Source organism: Megalops cyprinoides, chromosome 8, assembly GCF_013368585.1.
Source record: "Megalops cyprinoides isolate fMegCyp1 chromosome 8, fMegCyp1.pri, whole genome shotgun sequence".
Taxonomy (NCBI): Eukaryota; Metazoa; Chordata; class Actinopteri; order Elopiformes; family Megalopidae; genus Megalops; species Megalops cyprinoides.
The window spans coordinates 25,947,489-25,965,763 of NC_050590.1; the positions used below are offsets into that span (position 1 = coordinate 25,947,489).

The 18,275-nt window shown below is 37.3% G+C and overlaps 1 protein-coding gene across 1 annotated transcript in view; it reads right to left on the bottom strand.

The window, feature by feature from the left end:
• Positions 1-18,275, bottom strand: part of LOC118781819 (protein kinase C-binding protein NELL1-like) — a 172,543-nt gene that overhangs the window by 120,468 nt on the left and 33,800 nt on the right. Inside the window, exon 4 of the mRNA XM_036534911.1 lies at positions 9,229-9,399. Within this exon, the coding sequence (XP_036390804.1) occupies positions 9,229-9,399 (171 nt within the window). The remainder of the gene's footprint in view (positions 1-9,228; positions 9,400-18,275) is intronic.

Below are 18,275 nucleotides of genomic sequence, written 5' to 3' on the forward strand. Positions count from 1 at the left end.
TTGCAAACAATACACGAGCAATATGCATGCATTAGGCTACATCTATCTTTTTAAAGGAAGAAGACTAAATTAACAAACACCAAACCCAGCTGAAGACCACATGTTTACAAGTGTCAAAAATTACTTCAAGCCTATTTTTTTCATTCTAACTCTCAAGCACAATAAGCCAAATTCTAGTGATGGCAAGTTTCAGCTGAAGACATTTATACATTTTCAAAAAGCAGCGTGTCTCATCTTTTTTAGTTCTTCTATTCTTCTCAAAATTCTCACTCTGTTTTTTGCTGCTAAAGAGTAAATCTCAAGTGACATGAATGTCAAAGGTCACCAGTTAATTTTAGCATTTACACTCACTCCTTTCATCATTATGGGAAATATTTCCACTTATCAACTGCAGGTGTCACTAAGAAAATGGACATCCTAAAGTTTTACAAAGAGCATTTACTGTATTTGGTTCCATGCAGTCAGCGTTTGTCATTAATGCCTTCCAGTATGTGTTTCCCCCCTGTGGTACACTCATGTGGCATGTCAAACCTATACCTGGACAGTTTCTTTTTTTTTTTTAATAACTATACAACAGTCTTGTCTGCTGAGTGTACTTTCTATCCACTGGTGTCACTTTGGCCAATGGTGGAAACTTTCACTACTTAGAATTAGCATCAGTAATTTTTTTTTTAAATGTGAAAAAACTGCACTAATTAGCATCTGTGTTTATTGACCAGAATACCTTTTCCTACCGACATGTGTTACTGTTCAAAGCATGGACTAATAAGCTTCCAGGTTATGATATCAGAAAGAAAACATTTGTTTTAACACACCATGTAGTTCAGGCAAAACCTACCATATAAAATCATACTTAAACTTGACCAAACCTTTGTATTTTCAACAATATATAACAATAATATGAATAGTTCATATTTATTTATTTATTTAGTTATTGTTACTGGTCAAAAGAAATGTATACACACCGCCTTCTCTCTGTACTAAAGCCTTAAACATACCTCACATGCAATACTAGTAGATAAACTAGATAAACCTGAGTTTAATCAGCACAGGATTAAAACACACCCCAAATAAATGTGTCATTTCCTGAGAGCCAGCATGGAAATAACTTCAAAGGGACCAAGTCCCAGGGGTCACCTTGTCTGACAGGGGTTATATTAGATATATGTTTACCCAGAGAAATGACTATTATTATCTACTACCATTTTAAAATCTGTATTTTTCCCAGCTACATGTGAGATTTAATTTACAAAAACAGAAACATGCAATTTTCATGTCATTTTTGAATGTTCTGCTTTTAGGATAGTGACTCTTAAAGGGTACAGCTATCAAGGCATACACGTGTGTCCATTAAAGAACACATTCAAACATAGCTGCAGCCAGAAAAGAATATAGCCTACTACACCAAATCATACATTGTTTGAGAGAAATGTATTATCACTGGCACTAAAAAGATTGATAAGACTGATCCAGATCTATTTCACTTGTTAGACGTCATGACCCAACAGATTTTTTACTCCAAGGTCAGGGAATCTGGTGTGAAATACTAACAACTGTGAGAGATTAAACACTAACCTAAATTCAGTGAGCTTTTACCCAGTAATAACTTCAGGGTTACCACCTATTAGACTATACTACATTACAAAAGTAATGTACATCTTTGCAAAGATGATTCCATCAGGAAGAAACATCTTACTAACAAATGCTCACCACCAGTCAGCACAGAGTTGGGGAAAATGAAGTCAAATTATAGACCACATAACCATTAACCTGTCAAATATCCTTTAAAAATCTACAAATGGAAAAACAATCAATACTGTTACATGCTAACTACTGATAACTACAGTTATTTGTGGGAGCAAGCAACTGTTCCCTCAATCTTTTTAATTGAAGTTTCTGCTGTAAAAAAAACTACATACAGCTGTGCTCCAGGAATGATCCTGATGAATCCTGATGCTTATTTTGCTTTTGCTATTCATATTTTGAAGAGATCATAAGACATGATGCTACAAAATATAAAGCTCAGGAGGTAGAGAGTTTATTTTCCAGTTTGAACAACTGCTAATATATGAACAAGACTGTACTACTTTGCAAGACTCACCTGGGTTCTAGATCAACTTAAAATTACATCTGGGGAATCCCAACATACTGTCAGTCTGGGTCAATTTGCTGTGAAAATGCCTGCAGCTTGCCTCAGGTAAAGCTGACCTACAGCTGGAAATGCGGCTTTTGAAATTCAGCGAACTTGCTCAAAACTGAACCAGATGTATAGTCAGCATAGTCTAAGTGCAGGAGTGACACATTTCACTGTTACATTACAGTTTACATTAAATGTAAATTTCATCACTGGTGAAAAAGTCACAATCGCAGGTGAGATACAGCCTTTGATCTTCATTCAGGATAAACTGCCCAATTCATTTTGGCCTACATAATGAACTTGTGCATTTTCATGACACAGTCAGTTTGAACATTACTGAAATTCCATTCATGTACCATTTTCTGTTTCAGCTTTAACACTGAAACAAACCAGAATCACTTTACTGACTGCAGCTTGCAGTGATGCAAATCCTTAAATCTTTAGGATAACATTCACAAGACTGATTTAGAGTCACAAGCAGACTTTTAGGTTGTGTTCACACGTAGCATCTTTTTTGATGAAAAACTCTGGCCAGAGCATTTTTTCAGGTAGAAAAAAACACTGGCAGCGTTCATTCCAAAAAGCAGTTAAGAACGTCTTTTGTTGCCATAACAACAGCTTTTGCAACATCTAGCGATCTTGCTAGCTATACATTGTTGCATAGTTAACATTAGCTAACAGGCTAGTTTTGCTAACGACATGCAGTAAACACAAACACTCCTAGGATCCGTCCAATTTGACTCCAAATGGCCTATTTATGATGAACGTTATGATACAGTTTAACTGTCTTGTTGTACAGTTCACTGTGCTCAGAAACAAGCACAATTAACTTCTCCACCACGTTTATTTTATGATGACAAATACTGACACCACATTCTACAGAGCCTTGGGCACGAAGAGATTTATAAAGGATTCTGACACCATGTTCTGAACAAAAGAATCAATGGACAATGCTTACTCAATATGCATATGTAACATGCATGGAAAACATTACATAAATTAACATTATATCCTACAAAAGTGACTGGAGTGATGTCCATTGAAAGATACATCAGCTGGTTAGCCTGTCAAATAAGAGGTCACATTGCACATCTTTTTCTGTAGATCAAGTGGACAGCTGCACCACCAGTAGACACAAAGCCATAGTCAGTCAGTGTTAATTTTGGCAGCTGATTTTTATTTAGTCCTAGTCTTTGTCTTTTGACTAAAATGCATATTAGTTATTGTCACATTTTAGTCTTTTAAATTATTAGTTTTAGTCTAGTTTTAGTTGACAAAAACTATAGAAGATTTAGTCTAATTTTAGGCAAATGCATTTTTGTCACATTTTAATCAATTTGCATTTGTTTAATTAAATCATTACAGTGACCTTTCATCAAGTACACAGATGTTAAGCCAGCTACATTCCTTAGGTTTTCTTCTCAGGGCCAGGGACTCCAAGCTGTAGTCTAAACTTAATGCATTTAATAATACAGTGTTGGGAGACCGTGTTGGGAGACATTTAATAATACAGTTCTGTGGAGCAGCACGGGAGGGCAAGGCAAGGGATGCCGCTACATCTGAGCAGAGCCAAACGGCGCCTCTTGATGATAACAGTCTCCGGAACACGGGGTTCCCCATGACCATATATGGACCTCATTTCCAAAGTTTGAACCCTACAGAGCCAATTAGGTAACAAGGTTCAGGAGAAACCCAATTAGAGAGAGCTGTTTAGCAATGCACAACTCCACAGAACCAATCCAAAACAGCACCCCCTCTGGTAATTGTAACTCATATGTAAATGTACCTACTGTAACTGTATAAAAAAGAATTATATCCTATACCTGTCGAACTTCTGCTCCACACTGTTGTTCCCATGGCCGGCTGTGCAAATAAACCTTCCTGACTTTGCTACGAACATCGGACCTGCTCCTTTATCGGAATAAAACACGTTTTGGTATTTGGGACATTTACTGACAACCATAACACCCAGAAAGGTTGTGTCATGCACTGTATGCTGTATAAAGACGTAATATGTGTCTTTTGAACTGTGGAAGGAATGTGACTTATTCTTTGGCTGTTTGTCAAATAAATCTGACATTAATTTAATTTAAAAATATTCTTTTGCACTGGGTTGTTTATCATTGCAGTGCAAATGACAAAAAAAACAACTACAATGAAGTACAGTATACTCAGGGTATATAACCTACCCACAAGGCAAAGTCACCTCTATGTTTGGAATAGTAGTGCAAATGACCATGAAGGACATACTATAGTGCTGGACAAATAAGGGACATGAGAATTAATGATAAGGGCATTGTCACTGTGCATCTGGAGCATAGCATTAGCAGTAGTCTCAACCCAGAACTGAGTTGACCAAAACTCGAGCAGGCTATTAACAGAGCAGTGTTAATTTCATTGACGAAAACTGTGACGAAGAATGTTCGTCAACGAACCTTTTTCCACGACGAAAACGAGACGATAACGAAATCAAAATGCACCCTTGGAAATAAATACTGTGACGAAATATAGTACAATTTTCATTGACAAATAATAGGCCTAACAAAATGATAATGTTAGAGACAGACAAATGGACAAGCAATTTAGCTACCTTTTTTTTTTATCAAATTAAGTGCAGGCATTCACTTTAAAAAATATACATAACTATGTACTGCATGCTTATGATTGGTTGATATACAGGTCCAGGTCGTGCTGCTCCGCCAATGGAACACTCGGAAGAAAAAAAAGCTGATTTATAGAGAATAGTGGTTTTCAAAACAATTCTTTTTAGTGATTCAGATCCTTTCGTTCAGTTCATTAAAATGATTTGAATCTTTGACTCACTGATTCGTTCATTTCCATACCCGGCCAGGCGGCATACAGGAATCTGTAAATAGTTTTATTGCATTTTAAAAGTTACTCTACATTGTTCCAAACATCATGCCCATTATTAGCCTGCTCTGCCGCAAAACAGCACGTGTGAAACCAAATGTCAATGAAATTAATAATAATTAAATCATAATATTCATTACGTGAAACTGCACCATGCTATTCAAACAATCATGCAGCCGCAAAGTATACTTCGTCTTTAGAAAGGTAATAGAACCCCACATTTGAATGTGTATAATAGCCTAAGTACATGTCATTTGTGAAAAAAAAGCACTGAGGAGAAAAGAGCCCGAAGTGAAAAACTTCGTTTTACAAGTTTTGAACTAACCGAGCCCAAACATTTTAATATACTTGTAGGCCCAGTCAGTGATGTTGTATTTTTATTTGTTGTTAATGTAGGCATAGTACGCTACAAATGTGATGCATAGGCTTATGTATCACATTTCTGTTTTGTTTTGTAGCCTACTATGTTGATTTGTCAGTATTTATTAATAAGGACTTTATTAATGTTAAAAGGAAATGTGATGTCAACATTAAATACATCGTAGCCTACGTAAAATTGCAGTTGTGATAAACAAGAACTGCAATATATTGTGTGCACCTAAAATATGCTACTGCTAAAAACGGGCGGCAGTGTAGCATAGTGGTTAAGGAGCAGGACTCGTAACCGAAAGGTTGCCGGTTCGATCCCCGCTGGGAAACTGCTGCTGTACCCTTGGGCAAGGTACTTAACCCATAGTTGCCTCAGTAAATATCCAGCTGTATAAATGGATAACATTGTAAAGAACTGCAACCTATGTACGTCGCTTTGGATAAAAGCGTCTGCCAAATGAATAAATGTAAATGTAAAATATAAATATAAAATAATATTACAGGTAGATGAGCAAAATAATATTTAATATTGTTTATAACAATGTCACGGAAGCGCTCTGATTCCATTTGCATCGTCACAGTCAATGGCGGATGTAGCCCAAGCCTGCTATACTGAGATACTAGCGATTCTGGCAACAGGCAGTCACCAGGTCTTCATAGTCAGTGAATCTTTGGAGTCCAAACGAACTGGTGAACTGAGGACTCACAGTTCCTTTGAGTCCGAACGAACTGGTGAACTGAGGACTCACAGTTCCTTTGAGTCCGAACGAACTGGTGAACTGAGGAACTTGACAACAGTACATCAGGTCAGTAGGTGGAGTTTAGAATCTTCATAGTCACCGGATCTTTTGCATTGTCCCACATCGTCAGCTGTGCCGAGATGGCCAGTGGGAGGTGCTTCGAGAGTTTTAGCATTTCAGCCATTGGCTAGTTGTTGTCATGAACTTACTGCTGATACAGTTTTGTGATAGGCTGCTTCGTGAACAGACTGCATATCTAATATCCACTGGTGGGAGACTTATAGCTGCTATGCAAGCTAATCAGCGCGCATGTTTGCAAAGAGGAAGGAACAAATCTTTTAGACTAGGGATTCAGTACACTCAGTTAACCTCAAATATTCGTTCAAAAGGATTCACGAACTGCACATCACTAATAGAGAAATTGTATCTATATCACTAGTGCTATTGGCAATAAAACACAATGCAGACCGTGCGGGTACAAAATCGTTGGGAAAAACAGTACGTACATTGAGGCATTTGAAGGCACCCTATCATATATTTCTGGTTGGTGTAAGTTCTATAGCTATCAAAATCAATTTGAAGGCTTGAATGTTACCCAAAAGCAGACGGCTATCTTTTCTTGTTCACTCGACTTGTTAACGTTAATTGTGCATATCGATAGGTAAGTTGTTTGGGTGCAGGATGAATGTTAACATTACATGAACAACTTACTAAGTCAATGTTCCTTGTATTATCTAGATAGCTGTACAGCTCATTAATTTGGGCTGCTTCTTACTTCCCCACTCTACAGCATAGATACAAACAGCGCTCTCTCTCGCTCTTGTCATTCGGTATTGGCAAGTTAGCAAGCTTATAACTAGGATATCCAGCAACGCTAGTGTTGTTCTGAGCTAGGTCCTATACTGTAAGACAAAGTCAGTGGAAATATTGTCTTTTTTCAGTTTGTCATTAGGAACAGTATTGCAAATGAAATGATGGCCAATATGTGTTACTTGTTAGTGTTTAGGTTAGCTTGCCACCACAATAGTGATCGTTGGTGCTGTTTGTTTACAGGTCAGCTAGTGTACAGTGTCCTATTATGCTTGTGTCGTAGAGATAATGTAAATTCATTACCATTATTATAATCTTCGATTGTTTTCATGTACCATGTAATTATTATGCTAGTTATGTCTTATTACTGTGTTCGCTTCCACTCACACTAATCCTAGCATGAGTGTGGTAACCAGCGAGTCAGTCATGTAACATCAGGAGGTGGAAGGCTGAGATTGTCTTCTGTAGTGCAGAGGGTCGAAAAGGAATGCAAAGAAACTGCAAAAATCCAGTCTTCACTCAGCATCCCCACCTGTTCTGCAATCTGTCATCACTTTGAGCTAAAAGCAGAAAGCCAAGTACACAGTGGCAGTAGCTGTTTTTAATCCAGCTGTTATCACAATTACAATCATAAACTGTGATTTTAATTATGAAATATTGAGGTTGTTGAAACACCTACAACAGATAAACCAAGGATACTTATGGATGTCTGAATATGAACTTAAATGCATTAACTAAGGAAAAAACACCTTTGTAATTTTTTTTCTTTGCTTGCCCCCTTTCTCTCAGATGCCTTTCTGCAACCGCAATATGGTTTTCTACAGTTTAACATTACACTACAACCCATTTAATATCTCATCTGCCACATAAAACAAAAATATGTTACGCGAGATGTGATTTTAAAAGGGTTTCCCGGATTGACAGTGGGGGTTGTGCAATGGGACCGAACATTGATGATGACAAATTGGACATTCCAGAATTCGGGGAATTGGCCATTCCAGATTAGGGGGAAAATGTGGGGAAAAAAACAAACTTATTTTAGACCAAGACCATTCACTCACAAAGGCAGCACTCTGAAAGGTTTTAATCTTTCAGCCTTTTATGTAAAAATATTGCATGTGCATCTTTTATAAATAAGGTTCTGAAATTCTTTGATGCATGTACCTCTGTTTTAAACTATACTCAAATGAGAGCTCACTCAATTTCTGTTGAAAATACCAATTTCAGATTTTTTCCTACAAATTAAACACATTGAAACTCTTACTGAAAATACAGACACTTATAATGTGCACCTGTACTGACATTATAAGTGGTGTGCATAAAAATTGTCAGTTTAATAACATTGATGAATGAAGGCAGTATGCTGAAATTTTTTATCTTTATTTTACTTGGGAAATGTTATAGTTGGTGGTGTTTGATGAGCCCAAACAGAACAGAATGTTGCATTACTTTGTAGGTGAGGAAGATCAAGTCTGTCAGCAGCAGAGATTTGTCACAGACCTACAGGGATCAACACCTTGGCAGAGTATCACCACATGAAAACCTCTCCACAGCATATGTAACTGACAGAGTTCTGTCTACAAAAAATGAAATGAAATGCATAGTGCAATGAATGGCAACATACAAATGTGTACAATAATGTGTACACATTTCCATGTTGTGCAACAATAAAAATGAATCTATGGAATTGCTAATGTCCATTTCTCAAGCTGGCTGGACAAGTACAAGCTTACAGTATGTGACCATAATTTTATACAAAAGATGACTGCTTAGCTAGCTGACCATATTTTTAATTGCAACCACATTAAATCATATATGAATCCAAGTATATATTACTGAATGTGCTTCTTTGCTTTTAATACTTGAGTAATTTGATAAATATGTTTTAGAAAAGTAAACAAGCATTTGAAGCCAGTTTGGGGTTTTCTTGCCCTACAACACAAATCTTACCAAACAATGTTAGGATTTTTTCATTACAGGCATTTCCTGTCTTCTCACTTTAATGTTTGATAACACTGCAATTTTTAATAAATCTGAATAGGATATTGCTGCAAATATTTAAATGATAATTCAGGAAAACGAAGATAAAGAAAGCATAACTCTCATCCCCTCTTAATTTACAGCGTCAGGTCTCGGGAAACTGCTTATGGTGTTTGTACCAAAAACAAAACAAAGTAACAGCCAATACACAGTTAAGGTGTCACCTAGTAAACACCTGTAAAACCCTCAGCTCCCAGGGACAAGAAAGTGTACAGTGCATTAACGTGCACTCTGTTAACATTACTATTACTACTGTTTTACCTGTTGCAGTCAATGTGTAACAGCAGGTGGGAGGCACTGATGGACAGGGCAATCTTGTGCCACTGCCCATCAGCCAGCCTGTAGGGGAAGGACTCGGAGCGGGCCTTCCCTCGGTAGCAGTGATGGTACTGGATCTCCTCTCGCAGGCCATTGCTCTCCACCTCAAAGTACCTAGGTAGAGAGAAGAGAAGTGAGGTCACTCCCATGCTACATCCAACTGTTTCACAGGACGCCTCTGGATTTGCAAAGTACAGACTTGAAGCAATGAATTTTACATTTTATCAGATACACACCTCCATATCAGTAAAATATTTTCAGATCTGTTACTGGATGCACTTTTTACTTGTGAAAATAAAGTGCTATACCTTCCTTGGTATAACAGTTGGTACAATAGTTCCTTAGCTTGAACTGGGTTTATAGGCATTGCAAGTTCCATTCCCAGGCGGGGAACTGCTGTTATATCGCCACTACTGTATTTGTACAGTGATAATTGCCACATGCCAATTTCTTTTGTGTTCTTTATATTCATTTTTCCTACTGTACTGTATCCATTTTGGGACCATATAAAAGTAAAGTGTATTGCTCCTGCATTAACCCCAAAAAGAGTAGTTAACTAGCTAGATTGGTGATTATAGCAGATTTGGGCATAATAGCACCATCTAGTGTCATTTTATTTTATCTTCTTTGTTTTTGTATAACCCCTCAAACTTGATCTATCAGAATAAAATCCTAACTGTTACTTTGTTGTCCCGTAGGTACCTTTCCCAGCAACATTAACAGTGATGGAAATGTTGTTGTTAATGATGCAGAAAAGTGAATAACGATTTTTGTCTTTTCTTTTTTTATAGTTGCTTTGGCCTTGGTTATAAAAGACGGCATAACAGGTCAACAAGTCAAAACCAATTCTTCACTTCCATGCAAGTAAGAAGATGCACAAAAGGACAGTACTGTGGTATTACTGTTAACTTCTAACAACTGGACATGTCAGGTCTTAAGCAGGTGGAGAGTGCAACACGATGAGAGAACAATGAATTACTGTCTTCTGATCACAGAACTGACCTAAACTAACACCATGTGAAAATCATTACAGATAAACAATGACCACATTTCTTTGCATTCTCATGATAATGGGGAAGATCTTTTCAACAAATACAGCATAAAACTTGCCACCACCTCTTCACAGTGCATTTCATAATAATATTGTTGACTCCTTATGGTTTTTTGCTTGTGTTGTACTCTACCTCACTTGTAAGTCACTTTGGATAAAAGTTACAAATGAATACATGTAAATGTAAATGCATTTGTAACTGACAATGGGAAAATAGGCTTCACTTGACTTCCCTTTACTCTACCATTGTTCAGTTTTTATTTATAATAGACTGAGTCAATTATATAATTAATTGGACAGATAACAAAATCAGTACTAGTGGATGGCTTGTTGCCACTTACCCTTCAGTCACAAATTCAAATGCATGTATGCACCTTCCACACAGCATCACATAGTTGCTTTCATGATAAAAAAAAAAAATACTATAAACCAGTTGGAAAAAATGTTTTCCTTCAATTTACAATGTGTTCTGCTCTTTTCAAATCCAACTGTCAACTTTTCAAGGCAAGCTGACACATGCATTTGGAGGTTACATTTCCTTCAAACTCATCACGTTGGAGTTTTTCCTTTGAATGAAGATTATGCTTAAAACACAATGGACCATTAAACTCAACTGGTGTTCACAACATATCTTACTTACACATCATTAATGCCATTTTTGTAGTGCATATCCACAATGTCCACTCGATAAAGCAACTGAAACAGAGGAGCTGTTGAAGAGCTACAGCAATCAATCGCTAACAATCCACTGGTGGCTTATTCAATGCATTTATCATGCGGCCCAATGATTCACTACAGGGTGATTTTCAGTTATTCGACTGTTCTCGACGGTGGAAAGAAATTGAGTGAAATTAAACTGGTATAATTCCATCTGCCTGTACAACAAAAACAAATAAAGACATTTCCACTTTATTTATTGCAACAAAGTGGACTTCAGGGCCTTCTGCACAGAAGAAAAGGAAGCAGTCATGCTGGGGGGAGTCAAATGGTGCAGGAGCATTCGGGGTTGCTCCTGCCTTTTGGATGCTTTCAGAGGGACTGCAATTTTCCCACAGCTGAGGAAGCTTTCACAACCTTGGACAGCTATGGCCTCACATTCAGACATTCAAGCAGACTTTGTTGACAATCAAACAAAATGTTACTTATTACCTTCTTTAGACCTACAGCGTCTTTTTGGGGAGAGATCTACCGACAAAGCCTGCTCATATCTGCATTTTTCAAGAGCCTGCACTCAGCTGAAACCGTTTCAGGTTTTCTGGTAAAGTAGGCCAAACCTTTCCATACTGAAATGTAAGCAATCTATACTGTGCATCTATTTGCTAGGCAGGCTAGGTTCACATGGTTGTGAACAAAATCAGCTTTTGCATCCAAGCAATAACGGCCTTCCTCTTGAAAGGGAATGTCAGTTTTGCCAGAGTTTCAAGGCAAGACAGTATCCAAATAAGGCCATCACACGATTTCATATGTGGTTTCTCCAATGTAAAGTAGACTACATTTAGATTGCACTATGCACCAGCCTGAGGGGGGGGGGGGGGGGGGGGGACTTTAGAAAAGTCATTTTAAGACAGCGGCAGGAGAACAGAGGAGTGATCATTTACTGTTCCATCCAAAGCATTCAGAGTGCTGAAGAGGCCACCTCAATATAAACCCCTCAATAAAGCCAAAGAGATGAAACGCCTCCAAGGGACAACAGGGCACAGGGGCTCTGGTGTACGTAGCCTACATGATATGCTCTATATTTTTGATAAATAAAGAGCAAAGGGGAAGGACCCTTTAATGACAGACTAGTGCTCTGTTGAGTATGGCATTGTTTTCTCCCACAACTGCTGCAAGCTCCCCTCTGCAAGACCCAAATAGCCTCATCCATATGTATAGGAGTGAGGACTGGGATGCTGGCTAGAATACCAAGTGGGGCTTCAGCAGAGGGGATTTAACAATTGCCTAATTTTCCATTAAATGAAACTGGGGATAACAATATATTATAAATACCATCAAAAGCAATGTCATGTTAAATAAATGGTCAAATAAACAATTTTTCTCAATAGGTGAAACTGCTGAAAATCATACTTATAAAGGCACTTCTGAGAATGCAAAAACATTGCCATTGTACATCTACCACACAGCTTCATTGTGACATACCAATAGTGGGCTGACATTAAATACTACAGCAGATAAATTAGTAATTTCCTTTGTGTCTGTACATTTCTGGTGTATGATAGCTCAGCCTAAGCCATCAGTGATGTAGCAGCAAACCTGCAACAGATGTGCTTGCTACATTCAGCATAGTAAAGGTAGCACAAGTAGCATCTACATGTGGGTGCATAGCTGCCATCTTAACTGCGGATCTTTCCATTTCTCTTGCCAGGGGACATACCTGAAATCCTAGAGGGCCCAGTAGAATAAGATTATAGGCATCTGTAAATTCATTTCGGCATATTGTTCTTTTCTACAAATGGGTGATCAAGGAGTGTCACTGACTATGAGAACAAAGCACATGGAGTTTCCTTCCTTATATAGACATTCAAAAGCAAATCAATTATCTGGGCTCAGGTACACCAACCATGAAAGGGATGTAGCTATGTTCATCTTAATCATTCTTGTTTTCTGGAGAGGTCTGCCAAAAACTGCACAAAAGCAATAGAACACACAGACAGGCATGTAAAGCAGTATATTGACTAGGAAGTCACCATCAGATAATTACCTTTTAACATCACACGCCCTCCATTATGGCATCACAAATTAATACAAATACAGTTCACCCTATGAAAATCAAACAATATATAAAACTGTTTTTCAGATATGAAGCTGTATTAAAACATTGAAACCGAAAAATCTGGACTGACAGCATGGACGGATTATGAAATCAAAGGCCCTTGGGCACGAAAGCCTCCTGGGCCCCCCCAGCCCATAGGTGTGCGCGCACAGCAAGAAACGACTCACAGTCCAACCACCCTGTGCTTACGTGACATATTTAATACCTGTACACAGCCTAAAGGATTTACACCACATCAACACATGAAGCAATTAAGCTACATTAATGTATCTGAATTGCCGACAAATAGCACGTTAATGGACAAAATAAAAAGACACCTGTATAGCCCATCATACAGGATTTAGAATAATACCATAGGCAGTAGCATTAGCCTAATCACTAATTACCCATGTTATAAACTTAATACGTCTAGGCTATGGCAACAGAAAACACAAAAATGTGATCTCATACCAAATTAATAAAAACCATCATTGTTGTTTCAAGCAAACATCTCACTAAGATCATAAAAAATAACAAGACTACAGGCCTGTAAGACAAACATTGTGACACACAGTATTCACTGACCATGGGTGCCGTAAAGGCATGAAAGGTGTGTGTGATTCCTAGGGCCCTGGCTGGAGGGGGGCCTAACTGAAAATTCTGTCAGAGGGCCTAGAATTCCTAGCACTGCCCCTGTCACTGACATACTTGCGAGACATTCAAGGACATATAGGACCTCACATATGTTGATAAACAATACATCTAAAGCAGTATGTGTCTACAATGATCAGACTAGCTCTAGACCACTTGCATTCAGGTTAGGGGCCCATGTAGCCCTTTGAGTATTGCTACGGGCCTTTTAGGGTCTCTCAAAAGTTAACCCTAGAGCAGCGGGGCTTATTTGGTGTGGGTTTTAGGGCCCCTGTGACCTGATCAATAGGCCTGTGCAGTAATGCAGGCCTGACTGACAGTTATTTGAAACAATGTACAGTGGTTGTTTAATTTCACAGTACATATTGGTCGTTTTAGTTTAATCTTGGGTGGATTTGCTCCATAAAAATGTAGCAAATACGCTTGACAAAATGACCTATGTTCCTCAAACAGTTTCCATAGCAACAGAGATTCCCTCCTGTGCAGATTTTATTAATCTTAAAGAGAGGAAATTAAAACACATTAATCCAATTTTTAAGATATTGAAATGTACATCGAAAACAGATTCAATTTCACCGACTTCTTGATGATATCAATGATTGAATGGTTGTTAAATACTGTAGCAACACAGACTTCCCACAATCTGACATGTCTTCTCAATCCAAAGACAGAAAAAAAAAACAATTTAAAACAGTAAGACAGTAAGACTCATTTGAAAAACTGGTTCAGAACAAGTATGGTGATTCCTTGCCAGCTCTCCCAGGTGCATGAACAATAAACAAAATATGCAGTTCCATAGCACTCATAGGCCTATAGGATAGAACTATCATTAGAGACAAAACATCAACATTTGGACTACACCTTCATCAGGGATAATCACATGAAAAGCTAACAACGACGATCTTCTATAGGGCTTATTAAGAGTTGTAAAATAGGGTCTGCCCAATCTTCAGACCATGTCCCTATCTTCCCAGGTGTCCGACCCCTTCCCGAGAGTTACACAATTGGTGCTGTAATACATCTGCCAAACCTGAGTTTTGCATTAAAACCTGTAAAAGGATGGTTCAAATATTGTGTAGATTTGTATCATTACTATTCATTTATTTATTCTGACTGTTGTGTTTTGACTACTTGTTGGTTGTTGTTGTCTTCCCCTACCTTATGTCTACTATAATCTGTCAGTGTAATGATCAGGGTTGGGAGGTAACGGCGTTACACATTTAAAATTCAAAATATGAGTAACTGTATTCCGTTACTGTTACCATTTAAATTGATGGTAATCAAATTATAGTTTTAAAATTTTAAAAATATTTAGATTACTGAAGGAACTACATTGGATTTTTTTTTTCATTTAATTTCATTTATTTTTTTTCATTTAATGTTTATTCAGTTGGAAAACCTATCCAATGATAGGCAATTCCAGGGTGCATCTCCCATATGCCCCTCACAAAAAAAAAAAAAAAAAAAGAAGGAAAAAGCACGCAGCTTGCCTGACTCACAAGACAGTAGAATGGAGAGTGAGACAGAAAGCAACCAGCACAACACGTTTATGTCATGAAAATACGGGGACCATTTTACTTTCAAATTTGGCAAAGGTCGCAAAATAACAGTACAATGCAAGCTGTGTTTACCAGCAACCAAACTGCTATCTGCTTCAAAAGAGTCAACCTCTAACCTGAAGAAGCATCTTGAAGTTCTCTTTTTCATTATTAAAGCTAATATTGATCGCTACCTAGCTATCTTACATAGTTTGGCTGCACTGTATTAGCTATTCAGCTAGCTAGTAGGCTATATTATTAAAGCTAACTAGCTAACAAGCAGATACAGTGACAAAACAAGTGAAATAAATTTTGAATTAACATTTACAATTCTGAAGATACTGCGATGAAATGCCGACAGACTTAACATGGGGATGCCAAAATGTTAGCCACAACAAGTTACAAGTTACAAGTTGCTAAGTGAACATTCTAAAAATAACCATTCAGAACCTTAGTCAGATGAACATTTTTTACAAAAGCGTTAAAAATTAAAAACACAGTGATCAGAAAGTAATCCAAAGTATTTAGATTATGTTACTTACCTTGAGTAATCTAACAGAATACGTTACAAATTACATTTTAGGGCAAGTATTCTGTAATCTGTAGTGGAATAAATATTAAAGGTAACCCTCCCAACCCTGGTGATGATATAGAGAAAGGCACATTGTCATAAACTAGTACATAACCTTTAGAGTACTTTGAAATTTAAAATAAAAAAAAACAGGAAATGACACTTGGTTTTAGTTCTAAGTATCTCTGAAAATAATGCATACTGAAAACCCAAATCCGCTGAATAATAACACTATGACAACTATGATAATTTAAGAACTCAAGACATGATGTGAAATCGTCTATTTAAATACTGTCAACAGAAAAACACAAAAAAGCTTTCATCAAAGAGCTTAAGTTGTGAAGTTGTGTCACCATGAAAGGCAAATGTTATTACAAGTTCTGAGAGTAAAGTTTCTGAGCTGAGAGACAATCACAGGGACTTGGAGAAATGTGATACAGCTTTTGTCTTCTCAAAGAAATATATATGCTGTGTCTGACGCCATCTTTTATATGGCATGAAACAAAATCCACATTCACTGAAATGTTTCTGATATTTTGAAGAAAAAAAAATGACACACACCCCACTTCAATGAAAGCTGTCATTCCACCATAATTTTTCTCTCTAAGAAACAGCTAAAGCAGGATCTGTGTTAATTAAATAATTAATTAATTCTAAACTTTGCACAGCATATTCTGCTTGAGGATTTAAAGAGCAGGGGCTCATTACATAAGCTTCCTTAACTACAAACCTAATAACTAGCTTAAATTAGCTCAAAATTCTGTCTGTAAACAGTTTAAAATGGCTACTGAAACATATCACTAGGAATTCTTATTTTTGATTGCATTCATTTTGCGCGCACACACCCCTACTTTTTAATTTCACATTTAGCTTTGTTTTATCCAAATAACAGGTACACATTTCAATAGCTTTAACGATGACATTTGGTCCTTTGGATATCTTTGCAGTTGTTGGCAATGCATGCAGGAGAGGAGAGGTAGACCACCCGAGATTACAACATGAAGCATAGTGGATATAAGTGTCCACAGAGGTCTAATGGAAACGTCCCTGATTGCAAATTACTATGAAGTTACTGTATACTGACATGCACATACAATGCAACTGCACACATTTCATTCTTGGTATGTTATTGGTATATTATATATACTGAGGATGTCACGAGTATTTTTAACATTTTTCTGTTTTTTTTCATTTGCTTTAAAAATGTTTACATCCACAACCACAATTTTCTTTTCCAATTTTTGTTTAGTGTTTTTTTTTTCTTTTTTTCCCCACAATGAACAAAATAACAGAAGATTGTGGGACCAAAACTAGGGGTGAGATGTTTTGAATAATCAAACTAGCACCATCGAGGTACTTCAGCAATTTAAAGAAATTCCATGAGTGACATTAGTGTTAGTTACATGTGAATTAACTGTTTATTTGCACATTTCTCGTCAAATATATTTACATGGTGAATACATCACCACGTCAAAATGCAGCTCTAAAACCATTACATTACATGACAATATTGGTATTTAGCAGACACCCTCAGATTGACTTACGTCGGTTAAAGTTTTTTTTTTTTTTATCATTAAGCAATGTTATCCAGCTTGATATTTACTGAGGCAACTGTAGGTTAACTACCATGCCCAAGGACACAGCACCATCGCACCAGCAGGGAAACAAACCAGCACACTTTCGGTTATGAATCCTGCTGCTTAACAACTATGCTACACTGCCACCCCACACAATTAAAGAAATAACAAACTGAATAAATTCACAGTGAGAGCTGTCCTCTTATCAGTGTTGTCCTATGGCCTACTGGGATTCATCTGGCTAAACTTTAAGGAAGATTTTTCAAATCTATTGAACTTTCACTCGAACTTTGTATAGAGTAGGGATCCTCATACAGAACACTGCACCCTCAGTAAAAGTAAACTGACTAGCAGTGTCTATAGTAAATACATAGTCAATTCAAAAACACTATGTCTTTTAACTGTTCTCTATCATTTCTCTGAAATGTTATGGTGTGCTTATGAAAAACATTCAGGATGAGATATAAGGTGATAGTCATTATCCAAAAAAAAAAAAAAAAAAGGTTAATTGCGTTTGTTGTCATCGTGACGAAAATAAGCAATTTCCTCATCGGCTAAAGCAGGTACTTACCCAGTTACACTAATGAAACCCCCTGCTGTTGGGAATTAGTGCCATAAACATCACAAAACACTTGGGACAGTACTTTTCCTGAGTCATACTTGTCCTTATCTCTCTTGGTCATTGTTTGAGCCAGCCTCAAACAAAACCTCTTTTGCAATGCAATGTAACAGATTGCACTGCTGGAATATGATTGCACTGCTGTATATCTGAAAAGTGACATTGCACAATAGTGCAGGCACTAGTCCACCAGAGGAGAATACCTCTCACTTCCTGAATCAGCAAATATTT